The 17,345-nt window shown below is 36.6% G+C and overlaps 2 protein-coding genes and 1 pseudogene across 2 annotated transcripts; 1 reads left to right on the plus strand and 2 right to left on the minus strand.

The window, feature by feature from the left end:
- Positions 1-5,689: 5,689 nt before the first annotated feature.
- On the minus strand, positions 5,690-9,122 carry LOC110330693 (annotated as a pseudogene).
- Positions 9,123-9,492: 370 nt separating this feature from the next.
- LOC110327430 (olfactory receptor 5B3-like) lies at positions 9,493-10,419 on the plus strand. Its single transcript, XM_021206416.1, has one exon. It carries the CDS (start codon positions 9,496-9,498, stop codon positions 10,417-10,419), a length of 924 nt encoding a protein of 307 aa, XP_021062075.1. The 5' UTR covers positions 9,493-9,495.
- Positions 10,420-14,709: 4,290 nt separating this feature from the next.
- Positions 14,710-15,636, minus strand: LOC110327614 (olfactory receptor 5B3-like). The gene has a single exon (XM_021206697.1). The coding sequence runs from the start codon at positions 15,631-15,633 to the stop codon at positions 14,710-14,712; it is 924 nt and encodes a 307-aa protein (XP_021062356.1). The 5' UTR covers positions 15,634-15,636.
- Positions 15,637-17,345: the final 1,709 nt, after the last annotated feature.

Below are 17,345 nucleotides of genomic sequence, written 5' to 3' on the forward strand. Positions count from 1 at the left end.
TAACTAAGGACTTTGAACACTTATTTGGGTACTTCTTAGTCATTCTAGATTCCTCTGTTGTGAATTCTCAGTTTAGTTCTATACCCCATTTTTTGATTGGGTTGCTTGTTTGTTTTAGTGATTAGCTTCTTAAGTTCTTTATATATTTTGGATATTAGCCTTCTGTTGGATGTGGGGGTTTGTGAAGATTTTTTTCCTAGTCAGTACATTTGTCCTATTGTTCTTTGCCTTACAGAAGCTTTCCAAATTCATGAGGTTCAACTTATCAATTCTTGACCTTAGTGCATGAGTCTTTGGAGTTCTATTTAGGAACTCATTAGAGCCAATGAGTTCAAGGCTCTTTTCCACTTTCTCTTCTATTAGATTTAGTGTCTCTAGTTTTATGTTGAGGTCCTCGATCCACTTGAACTTGAGCTTTGTGCAAGGTGACAAATATGGGTCTATTTTTGTATTTCTATCTACAGACAGCCAGTTTGCAGCACCGCTTATTAAAGATACTTTCTTTTTTCCACTGTATCTTTTTGTGTTCTTTGTCAAAGATCAAGGGTGTAAGTGTGTGGTTTTATTTGTGAGTCTTCATTCCTATTCCATTGATCAAAGTGTCTGTCTCTGTATCAGTACCAGGCAGTTTTTTATCACTACTGCCCTGTAGTATAGCTTGAGGCCATGGATGGTGATTCCCCCAGGAGTTCCTTTATTGTTAAGAATTGTTTTTGATATTCTGGGGTTTTTCCTTTCCAGATGAATTTGAGTATTGTTCTTTCCATGTCTTTGAAGAATTTTGTTGGGATTTTCTTGGGGATTGCACTGAATCTGTAGATTGCCTTTGGTAGGATGGCCATTTTTACTATGTTAATTCAGCCAATCCATGAGCACGGGAGATCTCTCCATTTTCTGAGATCTTCTTTGATTTCTTTCTTGAGAGATTTGAAGGTATTGTCACACATATCTTTACTTGCTTGGTGAGAATTACCACAAGATATTTTATAATATTTGTGTCTATAGTGAAGAAAGTTGTTTCCCTAATATCTTTCTCAGCCTGTTTATCATTTTTCAAAGGAAGGCTACTGATTTATTTGAGTTAATTTTATATCTAGCCACTTTGCTGAAGTTGTTTTTCAGCTGGAGAAGGTCTCTGGTAGAATTTTTGGGGTTGCTTATGTATACTATCATACCATCTGCCAATCGTGATATCTTCATTTCTTTTTTGCCAATTTGTATCTCCATGGTCTCTTTTTTTTGTCTTATTGTTCTAGCTAGCACTTTGAATACTATATTGAATAGATATGGGGAGAGTGAGAATCCTTTTCTTATCCCAATTTTAGGGGAAATGCTTCAAGTATCTCTCTACTTAATTTGATATTAGCTGTTGGTTTGCAGTAAATTGATTTTATTATGTTTAGTTATGGGCCTTGTTTCCTGATCTCTCCAATACTTTTAACATGAAAGGGTGTTGTATTTTGTCAAATGCCTTTTCTGCATCTAAGGAGATGATCATGTGATTTTTTCATTTTTTCCCCAATTTTTTATTAGGTATTTACTTCAGTTACATTTCAAATACTATCCCCAAAGTTCCCTATACCCTCCCCCCCCCTGCTCCTCTACCCATCCACTCCCACGTCTTGGCCTTGGCATTCCCCTGTACTGGAGCATATAAAGTTTGCTAGACCAAGGGGCCTCTCTTCCCAATGATGGCCACCTAGGCCATCTTCTGCTACATATGCAGCTAGAGACACAAGCTCTAGGGGTACTAGTTAGTTCATATTGTTGTTCCACCTATAGGGTTGCAGACCCCTTCAGCTCCTTGGGTACTTTCTCTAGCTCTTCCATTGCAGGCCCTGTGTTCCATACTATAGCCGACTGTCAGCATCTACTTCTGTGTTTGCCAGGTACTGGCATAGCCTCACAAGAGAGAGCTATATTAGGGTCTTTTCAGCAAAACCTTGCTGGCACATGCAATAGTGTCTGGGTTTGGTGACTAATTATGGGATGGACCCTCCTGGGTTGGGCAGTTTCTGAATGGTCCATCCTTTTCTCTCAGCTCCAAACTTTGTCTCTGTAACTCCTTCCATAGGTGTTTTGTTCTCAATTTTAAGAAGGGGTGAAGTGTCAACATTTTGGTCTTCCTTCTTCTTGTGTTTCATGTGTTTTGCAAATTGTATCTTGGGTATTCTAAGTTTCTGGGCTAATATTCACTTATCAGTGAGTGCATATCATGTGAGTTCTTTTGTGATTGGGTTACCTCACTCAGGATGATACCTTCCAGATCCATCCATTTGCAGAGGAATTTCATAAATTCATTGTATTTAATAGCTGAGTAGTACTCCATTGTGTAAATGTACCACATTTTCTGGATCCATTCCTCTGTTGAGGGACATCTGGGTTCTTTCCAGCTTCTAGCTATTATAAATACGGCTGCTATGAACATAGTGGAACATGTGTTCTTATTACCAGTTGGACATCTTCTGGATATATGCCCAGCAGAGGTATTGCTGGATCCTTTGTTAGTACTTTGTCTAATTTTCTGAGAAACTGCCAGACTGATTTCCAGAGTGGTTGTAAAACCTTGCAATCCCACCAACAAGGGAGGAGTATTCCTCTTTCGCCACATCCTCACCAGCATGTGCTGCCATAGGTATTTTTCATCTTAGCCATGCTGGCTGTTGTGAGGTGGAAGCTCAGGGTTGTTTTGATTTGTGTAGAGAAAGGCCACTGATTTGTTTCAGTTAATTTTATATCCAGCTACTGCACTGAAGCTGTTTATCAGGTTTAGGAGTTCTCTGGTGGAATTTTTAGGGTCACTTATATATACTATCATATCATCTGGAAATAGTGATATTTTGACTTCTTCCTTTCCAATTTGTATCCCCTTGACCTCCTTTTGTTGGTTTGATTTGAATTTCCCTGATGATTAAGGATGTTGAACATTTTTTGTGTTGATTCTCAACCATTTGTTATTCCTCAGTTTAGAATTCTTTGTTTAGCTCTGTGCCCAATTTTTTAATGGTGTTATTTGGTTTTCTGGAGTCCATCTTCTTGAGTTCTTATATATATATATATATATTGGAAATTAGTCCCCTATCTGATTTAGGATTAGTAAACATCTTTTCCCAATCTGTTAGTGGCCTTTTTGTCTTATTGACAGTGTCTTATTATAATACAGACCTGCCAGACAAGATGGCCCTATGGGTGTAATGGTGATTATAACAGTTTTTGGTGTAAGCAATCACTTGATTTTCATTATATTTGAAACCTGATCATGGGGTGTTGGGGAAGGAGTATTCTTAGTTTTGTAACCCTTTTAAAACATAAATGACTAGAAAGGCCATTTACTTTGAGGGAAACCTACTAATGATTGCCAAATTTCTTTCTAAATATTTATATTTAAATCCATATATATGCGCTGCTACCAGACATAGATAGGGAATCTTCTTTTTTCAGTAGGCAGTGCTTAATTCAGTCTTATAACTGTGCAAAACTGTGAGGATAAGAACAATCACATGTCAGTGCTTGGTGTCAAGATTTTTGTAGCAGAGACATTGTTTTAATCTCCTGCCTATTCCAGTGGGAGTGAAAGCACATGGTGCCTCCTCCCAAACTGACCATATAATCGGTCACAAAGCAGGCTTCAACAGAAGAGTGGAATGTTGAAGTTTTCCACTATTATTGTGTGGGTTTCAGTGTGTGTTTTGAGCTTTAGTAATGTTTCTTTTATGAATGTGGGTACCCTTTCATTTGGGGCATATATGTTCAGAATTGACTTTCTCTTGGTAGATTATCCCCTTGAGGACTAAGATGCAAAATATACAAAGAAATCAAGAAGTTAGACTCCAGAGAACCAAATAACCCTATTAAAAATGGGATATAGAGGTAAACAGAGAATTCTCAACTGAGAAGCACTTATCTTTGATTAATAAGAATAGTTCAAATAACAATGATATTTCCATGGCAAATGAAAAATGCAAAGTTTTGATTTTAGGTTAGATACATTTCTAGAGATCTCCCAGTTTGGAGAGCACTTTCCTTAAACCCCACTGGAGTTCACCTCTGTGTACACCAGCCACTCTATGGCATACCTTCTTAAATATGGGTTGCACAACCCTACAGAGACCATATAACTGAATGTTGGGGACTGTCAAAAAGGTAACAACATAGGAATTCCTAAACATCTAGGATCCAAAAATTAAGCAAACTCACATATAATAATACCTAAGGTGTTTCTGGATGTACTTACCTTGCTCTATTGCAGATCCCTCAACCCCCAAGAAGTGTTGACCATCCTTAGTCATCAGTGAAATGAAAATGAAACTGACTCAGATTCCACCTCACACTAGTCAGTATGATTAAGAAAAAAATATCTGGTGACAGCAGATGCTGGCAAGGATGTGGAAAAAGAGGAACACTCCTCCATTGCTGGTGGGATTTCAAGCTGGTACAAGAATTCTGGAAATCAGTCTGCTGGTTCCTCAGAAAACTGGAAATAGTTTTATGTGAAGACTCAGCTATACCCTACTTGTTATCTATTAAGAACAAGGCCATCATTAGTTTTTCAGGCAAATGGATGGAACTTGGAAATATCATCCTGAATGAGGTAACCCAGTCACAAAAGAACACACATGGTATATACTTACTGAAAAATGGATATTACTCATAAAAAGCTCAGGATACCTATGATACAACTCACAGACCATATGAAATCCAAGAAGAAGAAAGACCATGCCAAAGGGTGGATGCTACAATCCTACTCTGAAGAGTCAATAAAATAATCTAGGGAAGTAGAAAGAGTTAGGGATCTGGGAGGGTGAGTGGAGGGGGTGGGGAAAATGGATGGTTCACATAGGGGAGGAGATGGGCAAGAATTTCAGAGGTTCAGGAATTTGAAAGGAGTTGTGTAGTAGTGGGAAAGGGGAGCCTGGGGCTACCCACTAAAAAGTCCCAGATGCCAGGGACCCAAGAGTTTCCCAGGACACAACAGGGAGGACACTAGCAGAAATACCCAACAACAGGGAGACAGAACCCTTAAATACCATATCTAGTGGATAGGCATCGCTCCTAGTTGAGGGATGGGCCATCCACCTACCTCAAAAATCTTAATCAAGAATTCCTCCTGTTAAAAAGAACTGCATGGACAAAGAGTGAGCAGATCCTGAAGGAAAGGCCATCCAGAGACTGCCCCACCTAAGGATCCATTCCATTTTCAGACACCGAACCGAGACACTATAGCTGTCTCTTCTTTATTTAAATGTGAGTTTTCTCCAAACTTAATTGATTTTGGAATTAAGATACCCTGAGCTTATTCAGAGAATTTGGAAGTTTGTCTCCCGCACCCCTGCTATTGATGTGATGTTCTATTACTTTCCCCAAAGTCATAAAGTAGTCTTTCATCTCATTTTTAAAAATCAATATTAGGTGAATTATCACTGAAAAGTTGATGATTGTTTGGATAATAAATTATTCTTTGGCTGTCAGAATCACTATGTTGCCTAACTCCTCTGGGTGATTTTGGTCCTTGAGGAGAGAATCTAGGTAGTTCTCAAGATGCTTGTTCTCACACACTTGGAACATCTGTAATTGAACTTCTAGTTTATTTCTAACGCTTGATTTTAGCAGTTCTTAAGGCAGAGAAGCAGAATCAGTGCGACAAGAAATGGTAGTCTTCTTTCTAACTATTCTAAGTTTTCCTTCATTTTTATGGTTTCAGCTGTTCAGTCTTTGCTTTATATTTGAGCTCAGGTTCATATTCAAGAGAAAATTCTTCTAATGGCTCCTCAATGACACGAATCAGAGGATGCACATCATGGCAACTGCTGTTTGCATTCTCTTGGACAAGTTTCAAAATGGCTGCCCTTCTTGCTCCTCCTCTACTTCATATTCTTATTCTTCACCAGTTCTGGTTGAGATTTACCACATACTTCATGTACATAGTGAAACCAATCATTGTATACATAAAAATCATTTGGACCAAATCTTTCAGGAGTCAGAACATAGGTTTGCATATACTTCTCTCTTAGACAGAAAGCCATACTTTGTACAATAGTACACCATTCCTAAAGATTGCACAAGTACTCGCATGAAACATTTTGGTATGACATTCACTGAAGTTAAGGGACAACACATCCACTCCACCGTTAATGTTGGAAGAAGTCCTGCCATAAAACCTATGTAAATACTCAGCAAAGTATAATATTGTCTCAGAAACTCCCACCATACTAGCAGTGGCTTTTCTGCAACACATTTCTTAGTTGCACAATGTCAAATGCTTGCATGAAAGCTTGGGTATTACATGCATTCATCCCACTGGAATAGACAGCAGATTAAAACAATGTCTCTATAAAAATCTTGACACCAAGCACTGACATGTGATTGTTCTTATCCTCACAGTTTTGCGCAGTTATGAGACTGAATCAAGCACTGCCTACTTAAAAAAGAAGAATCCCTATCTATGTTTGGTAGCAGCACATATATATGGATTTAAATAAAAATATTTAGAAAGAAATTTGGCAATCATTAGTAGGTTTCCCTCAAGGTAAATGACCTTTCTAGTCATTTATGTTTAACCAGGGTTACAGAACTAAGCATACTCCTTCCCCCACACCCCATGATCAGGCTTCAAATATAATGAAAATCAAGTGATTGCTTACACCAAAAACCATTATAATCATCATTACACCCATAGGGCCATCTTGTCTGGCAGGTCTGTATTGTAATATTCAGAATTTATAACTTGGGTAACAATATTAATTTCATTTCTAAGCAAGTTCCTGCATAGGACATTTTAGCAGTAACTTTTGATTTAGTTTGGATTTATATCCATACATCCTCAATAGTATGAAGTGTTTCCATAATAAACTCTACTAGTTTCAATAATAGCTTGACAAAATATCCACATGCTAATATTTGAAACCACTCAATAATATTATTTGTGTACCAAAAAAAACCCCTGCAGAGTTGTAAGACAATTATTTTTAATTTTTAAGAGAAATTTTGTTTGTAAGTATTTTAAAGATAATACATGTATTATAAAGTATAGTTAGGAAGAATGAACCACATAAGAAAGAGTAGTTGACAGCAAGACCAGAGAAATAACCCTGAAATAATGTGACTACAAATCATGAAATGCTAGCAGCCACTGTAGTAGCGAAGATGCAAGAAACAGTGTCATCTGGAGCATACAAGGAGCCATGGTTTTGATCATCCATAAGCTGAACCATGTGAAGCTTGAGATTTTGCATTTCTGGATTCCAGACATGGCAGATAAAAACATGCATCACTAGAAACCTTTATGTTTACAGTAATTTGTTAGAACAATTATAGAAGGCTAACACAAACTGTGACTTGTTTTATTCACTTGTAATAGAAAAACATAAATATTACATATTAGTTTCAGAGAATTTCCAAGTAAATTTCCGTCTGTTTCTTGGCTTTTATAGGTGAAATTGTTGTTTACTATTAATTCAAGATATGTTGGTTTACAGAATATTGCATTTATTTTCTCTCTGGAGTCAACACTAGAAAGTGAAATATTCCTGTATACAAATTATACATCAATTAGTAGATAAAAATGACATGTAATAAAAAATTGTGCAGAATAAAAATAACCAACTGAATCTCCACAGACAACTTAATTGCGTCTGTCCTGTAAGAGTAGGATGTTTAGATAATCTCACAAAATCGCTCTCCAGAGGTCTCAGGTCTCTAGAATTTTCCCCACAGATATCCCTGTATTGGCCTCTAATTGTAATGTAACTCAAAGTGATGCTACTTTATGAGGAACATACAGTAGGCCATGCTTCATTGGCCATGAGATATTGACAGACACTCTTAGCAGCTATAGCTTTCTTGATTTGTGGTTTTGCTAAGAGCCTTTAATCAAGATCTATGGGAAAAATAAAATCACATTGATTGGCTTTTAAATAATAATCACTTCATGACAAGTTTTGCAGAACTGCATTATTCACAGACACAGTTTGTGATTGACATGAGAGTTGTGGTAGTATCATTGTTCTAAAGCAAATTAAGAGGAAAATGGGAAACTCTTCCAGGCAACTAAGACTCAATTGAGGTTTGGAATTTAATCTGTGAAAATGCTCTTTCCTTCCTCATTCCCTGCATTAGAGAATTTGTAGCCTTTTGACAACTGCCTGAGAGGGAGCTTCTCTCATAGCACTTATACAGTATTCCATGGCTCATCTGGGGAGGTCAGTATGTTATTCAAGATTTGCTGTTTGCTCCTATGGGACTGGTAAGCTTCTACTTTCTATGAAATTTTTATGATTTTCGTATGGAAAACCAGCAAGGCAATTACATTCATTGTGAGTTATTCTAAAGAAAAATGGGTAATTTCAACATGCTTTCAAATTCTGAGGAAAATATGAAAAATTCCATCATATGAAATGTAGGCATTCGTATGACATATCATGCTTATTTCTCGATAAGATTGGACAAAAACCCTCCAAAACCATATGATGTCCTAGCTGATATAATCTAACATTAATTATGTATTTGTTCTTATTGGAGGAAAGAAACAAGAAAAGATAACAGCTAATCCTTAATGTGAAAGAACATTTCTTTCATGATGATAGCCTTTCCTTCATGATCTCATGTTAATTAACATTAATATACCTGTACATACTGACAATGATATGGATAAATCATAGATTTTTAATTAGGTTTGAGGTGAATTTAACTTTTGAATATTGACTTTTTTTTTAAAAAACTGGATATATGATTTTTAGGTTATTATACATGTTTTAATTTCCAATATTCTAAAAGTGAAGAATAAAAATGCTACTTGCTTCCTCCTCCAGACATAGACACAGAAACATACAGACATATATTTACATATACAGTTTTTATTTCTGATCATAGAGATAAGTATAGTGTAAGGTTTTTACATATTTGTTAAAGGTGAAAGCAATGTTAAAGAAAGGCTTATAAATTCACATTTGATTAATGTGAGGTGAACATAAAGTTGAGGAATAATAGAATTGGAAGGATGTTCTTCAAAAGCTTAAACTGTAATCAAGAAATGTAACATACTGTTATTACATGAGAAGAGACATAGATACAATAGCATATAGGATTGAACTTACCATCAAAATAAATTTCTGATTTAAAGACATCCTATGAATTGGTAACTCCAACTTATGGACTCTGTTTGGGTAATGTATCCCATTGACGGGGGATGGGATGATTATTAAGAGTTAATTCTTCATATCAAAAGTAGAATAAGACTTATCTACAATTTTTAAACTGTTTGCATTTTAGATAATGTAGCTATACAGTTGAAATTAGGCAGAACACTGCTGGAGATTCCACAGATTCAATAGTTTGCAACCTTGTATATTTCACAATCATTTCTTTCAAGCTCAAGCTTTTCTATAGAAAAACAAACTATATGTTCTTTGACAATGTCAAGTTCAATTCCACTTCTTTTGTCTTTTTGTAACTTTGACACTTTGGTACAGATTACCCATTGATTCTCTGATAACCTTGATGGAGAACAGGACAGAAGTGACACAGTTCTTCCTGCAGGGACTTGCCAATGACCCAGGCCTACAACTTCCTCTCTTTATCATCTTTCTCCTCATCTACACCATCACCCTGGTGGGCAACCTAGGAATGGTCCTGCTGATTGTCCTTGATGCTCACCTCCACAGTCCCATGTATATTTTTCTTGGTAATCTATCACTGGTGGACTTTTGTTACTCTTCAGGTGTCACTCCAAAAGTCATGGCTGGTTTTCTAGTAGGAGATAAAGTCATGTCATATAATGACTGTGCTGCTCAGATGTTCTTTGTTACAGGCTTTGCTACTGTGGAAAATTACCTGTTGGCCTCAATGGCCTATGATCGTTATGCAGCAGTGTGTAAGCCCCTACATTATGCTAACACCATGACTACAGGTATGTGTGTATGGATGATTGCAGGCTGCTATGCCTGTGGCTTCCTGAATGCCTGTATCTATACTGGGGATGCATTTAGTTTATCCTTCTGTAAGGCTGATGTGGTCCATCATTTTTTCTGTGATATTCCAGCAGTCATGGTACTCTCTTGCTCTAATAAGCATATAAATGAGCTGGTTCTTGTTTGCGTAGCCAGCTTCAATATCTTTTTTGCTCTCATAATCATCTTAATATCCTACCTAATGATTTTTACCACAATTCTAAAGATGCACTCAGCTTCAGGACATCAAAAGGCCATGTCCACCTGTGCTTCTCATTTCACTGCTGTTTTTATTTTCTATGGGACAGTAATTTTCATGTACTTGCAGCCTAGTTCCAGTCATGCTATGGACACTGACAAAACTGTGTCTGTGTTCTATACCATGGTGATCCCCCTGCTGAACCCTCTGGTCTACAGCCTGAGGAACAAGGAAGTTAAGAGTGCATTCAGAAAAATTATTTTCAGGCCAAAATGATATTATATTGATTTTAAATATTTGAGACATTCAACACCTGGATTCATTTTTCTCACATCCCTTTCACTGAATCAGATTTGATTTGTTATCTGTTTGCCTGTCCATCTGCCTACTGGTCTATCTATCTATCTATCTATCTATCTATCTATCTATCTATCTATCTATCTATCTATCTATCTGTCTATCATCTATCTATCCATCCATCCATTTATCTATCATCTGCCATTTATCTATTAATCCATGCATATATTTATCAGCTCTCTCTCTCTCTCTCTCTCTCTCTCTCTCTCTCTCTCTCTCTCTCTCTCTGCATGCATGTGTGAAGCCAGTTTTTCAGGATGAAATGGATTTGGGCTTTGTGTGGCACGTTTATGGTTTAAAATGTGTTACATAATATTTTAGTATGAAAGTATTCTTGTAAATGCATGGAATATCAACACTCAAGAGGCTGATATGCATAGATTAATAACAGTTTGAGACTAATTTAAGCTCTATACCAAAACAAAAAGATGAAGAAAAGAAAAAAATGGAAAAATTAACAAAAATGGCCCAACTGATGTCTTTCTGGGAGCTAGTAACAATGTTTTTGAAAGTAAATGCTCTTGGAAGCCATTGGTTTTACAATGATTTTTCCTAGTCTACGTGGGTGCCCGTCATCCATTCTAATAGGGCTTAGCTAGATAAAATGAAGTAGAAAATCAACCTGTCTATTTCTTTGTCTCTATTTATCATTCCTTACTTCCCTCCTCTCCCTGTCTTCATTTGTGTGAGAGAGATATCTATCTTCTGTCACATCTAGATCCCAGAACTACTGGATCAAGTCCTTGATTTCTCCTTCCCCTTCTTCTTTCTCACATTTGTGATCTGTGTCTTAACTCACAAGCCTGCCTGATTTACCAGATTTCACAGAAAACACAGTGGATATTTTTTGGCACCTATAATCACATGAACTGATTGCAACATTTCCATACATGGGGTTTGGCGCTTACTAACTGTGGAGATCTCATCCTTAAGAGGCCATCTGTATCATGCCTTCTACCACTATGGATCATGAAATAATATAGAAGAGAGGGTCAGAAAAACTGTTAAGAAACTGTTGTTGAGAGGACTTCTATGAAACAATGTCTTTTGGACATGACATAGCTACTGAATCTATGAACTTCAGTTATGGTTACCTGCATAAGGAATTCATAAGATTGGGAGCATCAACATTTTATCTTGTAATGGGGAAAGGCTTATTAGGGCTGACCCATACCTGAGGACTATTGCCAGTTAATGATGGATGGTGCATTATATTCTTTCATTAGTAAGTTGGTCATGCCCCAATAAATCATCCCTTCATGCCACTCATATAAGTAAACTTATTTTAACTCAGTGGGCCACACATAAAAGATATGAAAGTTGGAAGGAAAGTTGTTGAGAAGAAGGGTTTCATTGGGAGAAGAAAGGAGTGAGTAAGGGTAATAAGGGGTAAGAAGGGCAATACGTCCTTATAAACATGTATACAATTTTTGAAAAATAAATTTTGTAAATTGAATTGACACTTGATATTTAATTTTATGATCTAAATTCAAGCCTAATGTTTTGTTACTTCTACAACTTTAGATGTTTTTTTCTGTTCATTTATATACTATTTGTCATTCACCACATAGAATATCTCCTCACATGATATATCCTCTTCAAAGACTGTATTAAAGTTTACTTCATGGGCTTACTAGTAGCATTTCTATACTCTCTAATTAAACTCCTAATCACAGCATAGAAGTGACTCTAACTCATTTAAAGAAGCCAAAAATATACAATGGAAAAATGAAAATATCATCAATAAATGGTTCTGGTCTAACTGGCAGTTTGTATGTAGAAAAGTGAAAAAAGATCTATGTTTGTCACCTTGCACAATGCTCAAGTATAAGTGGATCAAGGATCTCAACATAAAGCCAGATACACAGAATCTAGTAGAAGAGAAAGTGGGAAAGAACCTCAAACGTATTGGCACAGGGGAAATTTCCTAAACAGAACTCCAATAGCTCAGGCTCTAAGTTTGATGATTGATAAATGGGACCTCATGAAATTGGAAAGCTTCTGTAAGGCAAAGGATATTGCCAATAGGACAAATCAGCAACCTACAGATTGAGAAACAAATCTTCATTAACCCCACATACCATAGCGGGCTAATATCTAAAATATATAAAGAACTCAACTCTTGTTTTTTTTTCTTTTTCTTTTTCTTTTCTTTTTTTTTTTTTTTTTTTTTTTTTTTTTTTTTTTGAGACAGGGTTTCTCCGTATAGCCCTGGCTGTCCTGGAACTCACTCTGTAGACCAGGCTGGCCTTGAACTCAGAAATCNNCCTGCCTCTGCCTCCCGAGTGCTGGGATTAAAGGCATGCGCCACCACGCCCAGTTAACTCAACTCTTGTAATGACCAAGAAACCATACAACTGAATCAAAATGTAAATAAAGAAAATATCTAACAAAAATATGGTATAGAAGTAAACAGAGAATTCACAACAAAGGAATATCAAATGGATGAGAAACACCTGAAGAACTGTTTGTTGTTGTTGTTGTTGTTGTTTTCTTTTTTTAACTTATTTTATTAGGTATTTTCTTCATTTACATTTTAAATGCTATCCCAAATGTCCCCTATACTCTCCCCCNACCCTGCTCCCCTGCCCACCCACTCCCACTTTTTGGCCCTGGCGTTCCCCTGTATGGGACATATAAAGTTTGCAAGACCAAGAGGCATCTCTTCCCAATGATGCCTGAATAGGATATCTGCTACATATGCAGCAGAAGAACCTGAGGGAAAGGAGGTCCAGTGACAGGCCCAGATTTGGCTCCAGGTCAAGGGGTGGCCCCAAGGCCTGACACTACTAATGATACTATGGTGTGTTCACAAACAAGACCCTAGCATGGTTTCCCTCAAAAAGCCCCAACAAGCAGCGGGAAAAGTCACATATATATATTTTCACCCAACCAATGGACAGGAGATAGTGAACCCTGTGGTTGAATTAAGGAAAAGCTGGAAGAAGCCTAGGAGGAGGCTGACCCTATAGGAAGACCAGCAGTCTCAACTAGCCTGAATCCTGGAGATGTCTCAGATACTGAACCACCAACCAGACAGCATACATCAGCTGATATGAGGGCCCCAACTCACATATAGCAGAGAACTGCTGAGTCTTGACTCAGCGAGAGAAGATGCACCTAACTCTTAAGAGACTTGACACCCCAGGGAGTGAGGAGGTCTGGTGGGGTGGAGTTGGGGTTTGGGGGCATCCCCTTGGAGATTGGTGTCTGGGGGGAGGTATGGGATGTGGAACAGTTAGAGGGTGGACTGGGCGGGAGATAAAGACTGGACTGTAAAAAAAATTAAAGAATCAAAAGTTAAAACAAACAAAAAAAGCAAACAAAGAGAAAAACATGGTCAATGGTACCTGATCAGAAGTCTTTGTTGTAGTATATCTCAAAAAGATATTTTCAACGAATAATTAGTAACATTTTAAGTGAATATTTTTTATTCTTTATGTATTTATTTAACTATTTGAGATTATTATTTTGTGGGTATTAGACAATACCCACCAGAAACAAAATAAGTTCTTGGTAAAACACAGGTTTCTCATTTATTAAGTGAGGGAGTATATTTGTATAGTTTTGAGTGCAATGGCACCATTTTTTAGAAATACAGGTCTTTAGTTCTTCTTCATCATCTCCTTCTCCTTTCTCTCTTTATTTTTTTACACTCAGGTACAAAATTTACAGGTCAGTTTCTAGCAAAACTGGAATTTATTTCATAGAAGAGAAATGAACTTATCTTCGCTATACGATTTATAGATTTTATAGAGCAGACAAACGTTTAAAATGTACTTTACCACGTGACATACTCAGGAGTGGCTTTTTAAAGTTATGTAAGGGCTCACAAATTTATAATAAAGATAAAATGTATGTGCTTCTCATATGCTCTGATTCTAACCCATTTTTATCATTCCATAAGCTTTGCTTGGAAGATCCATTAAGCTTGACCAAAATTATTATAAAGGATGGCTTATCTTCTTTATTTCAAGTAATGCATCTAATCTAGAAATTGCATTCGCAACTATTTGATATATCTATCTATATATAGTGTGTGTGTTATTGAAATATTACTAAAGAATATTTTCCCAATTCTTGCCCATTAATATGTCACTTTCAAAAGTATTTTCTGATGAAATAAACTTTGTAGATAATTAACAATAAAAAATATGAATGTATCCAAGTGTTTTGCATTCTAAAAGGCTAAAATCAAAGCCGTAGACATCATCTTGACCTCAATACAATCTTTGCGAATGCACTTTTCACATCCTTGTTCCTCAGGCTGTAAACCAGAGGGTTCAACATGGGGATGACCATGGTATAGAACACAGATGCAATTTTGTCAGTGTCCATGGAGTGACTGGAGCTGGGCTGCAAGTACATGAATATGATAGTCCCATAAAAAATAGAGACAGCTGTGAAGTGTGAGGCACATGTGGAGACAGCTTTGTGATATCCTGCAGCTGAGTGGATCTTTAGTATGTTGGTGAAAATGAACATGTAGGATACTAAGATGATTATAAGGGAAAAAAACATATTGAAGCTGACTACATAAATAAGAATCAGTTCATTAACATGTCTATCAGAGCAAGATACAATCATCACTGCAAGGACATCACAGAAGAAATGATGGACCACATTAGATTCACAGAAGGAGAGACTTAATGCATCCATAGTATAGATGGAAGCACTGAGGAAACCACAGATATAACAGCCAATGACTAGAGATGCACACACATGTGTAGTCATGATGGTAGCATAATGTAGGGGTTTACACACTGCTACATAACGATCGTAAGCCATTGAGGCTAAAAGGTAGTTTTCCACATCTCCAAAGTTTGCAAAAAAGAACATCTGAGAGGCACAAGCATTGTACGACATTATCTTATCTCCTGTAAGGAATCCAGCTATGACCTTTGGAGTTACTGTTGAAGAGTAACAAAAGTCCACTAAAGACAGATTACCTAGGAAAATGTACATGGGGGTGTGGAGCCGAGAATCAAAGAGAATCAACAGGATCAGTCCGAGGTTTCCTATAAGGGTGATCATGTAGATGAGGAGGAATGTGATAAGGAGAGGAAGCTGCAGCCCTGGGTCATTGGTGAGTCCCACCAGGATGAAACATCTCACTTCTGTCCTGTTCTCCATTAGTGATAACAGGTAATCAACAGAAGGCCTTAAAATTTTAAAGAAAATGTAGTAGAATAAAGGGCTGGAGGGGTGGTTTAGTTATTACAGCTCTGAATTTCTATTCCAAAAAACCCAGTTTCTATACAGCAGCTCACAATTTTCTGTAATCCAGTAGAAGGGGATCTGTCTGACAACTTCTTCTGGCCTGCTCAGGCATGAGACCCACATTTTGTGTAGGCATACATGTAGGCATGTCACCTATACACAAAGAATTAATTTTTAAAAATATTTAAGAGTAGGGTAATAAAACAATTGGAGTCTGAAAATTTAATTGATTGTCTTCCATATCTATCTATCTCTATCTATCTATCTCTATCTATCTATCTATCTATCTATCTATCTATCTATCTATCTATCTATCTATCTATCTATCTATCTACATGTACTTACCTGCCAAAGGATAGTATAGAAACAGCCTTGCTATGTTAATAGCATAATGACTTTGATAGATTATTATATCTGAGTCAATTGACATGCATAAAACATTTTAACATTTTTAAATAACACAATTATCACTTTCTGTTCTGTATCTTGGTAAACTGTTAACCTGTTGTAAGCTAGCAGTCGAAAATAATTTGCCTTAGTAATAATGAAAACAAAATTTATTTTGTTTCATCACAGTGAGCTGCATGGCAGACTATGTGGTAAGTTCTTGGTGAGTATATAATTTTTCTCATTGAACATCAATTGAGCAATCCATAACCAAACCATGAAACGTTTCTTCTGAATGCTAGAATGTTATCAATGAAGTAATGAGCTCTGGATTGCATTTTAACATTTTTTTCTACATAAATTCTCATGCTTTTAATATAACATATCTAGATACATTAATAGGGACATATCCAGAAGCATGAAGATATGACTAGGACACAAAAGGCTTAAACTTTAACCAGCATTATTCCACACTGAAATTGCTAGTTTTATTATAGTTAGAATCATGTTATAATAATGTTCAACTGCAGAATCAATTTGAAATAAAGATATAACCTTTAAACAGAGGGTAATTATTACAAAAATAAAAGAGCACATCAAATGCAATATGATGCAGGCTATTAACATGGCTTAGTGTGTACTACTGATCAGGATGCCATTGCTATGTGATAATAGCACAGAATGCTTTTGTTCTGGATAAGGTCAAGACATGAAATTTTTTCTCCAAATTGCCCATTCTGCCTTTAGGCCACTGGTATCGCCTCTGCCTTTTCATGGTCTTCGATTTGTTTTCACTCTAATACTATGCATTCTGGCCATGCTACTTCACATGAACCATTCCTTTCAAAGTTTCATTATTGTAGTCCTTAATTTTAGATACAACTTTTCTCCTTCTTAATTTTTTGTTTTCATTTTCTCCAGATACCATCCAACAGTGGAAACAGAGACCAAGATAGCCCAATTACCTAGGATATAGATTTCTTTTAAATCTGTGATACATGTAGATCTTACAGTCTAATGATACTTACATTTTCTTGTTTGGCTTACCATATTTGGAAGGATATCTACTCTATTATTTGCCATTATGTCTGCATTGAGCTTTTGGCAATTTTAGTTATATACTATACTTTTAAAACATTTAAGAGGTCAATCTTATCTCATATAATAACTTTCTGCAATGGCTATATTATATAAAAGTGGAGTTAGTGTGTACATGTGCATGTCTGTGTGTGTCTGCA

The sequence above is a fragment of the Mus pahari genome, chromosome 1 (assembly GCF_900095145.1).
Source record: "Mus pahari chromosome 1, PAHARI_EIJ_v1.1, whole genome shotgun sequence".
Lineage (NCBI taxonomy): Eukaryota > Metazoa > Chordata > Mammalia > Rodentia > Muridae > Mus > Mus pahari.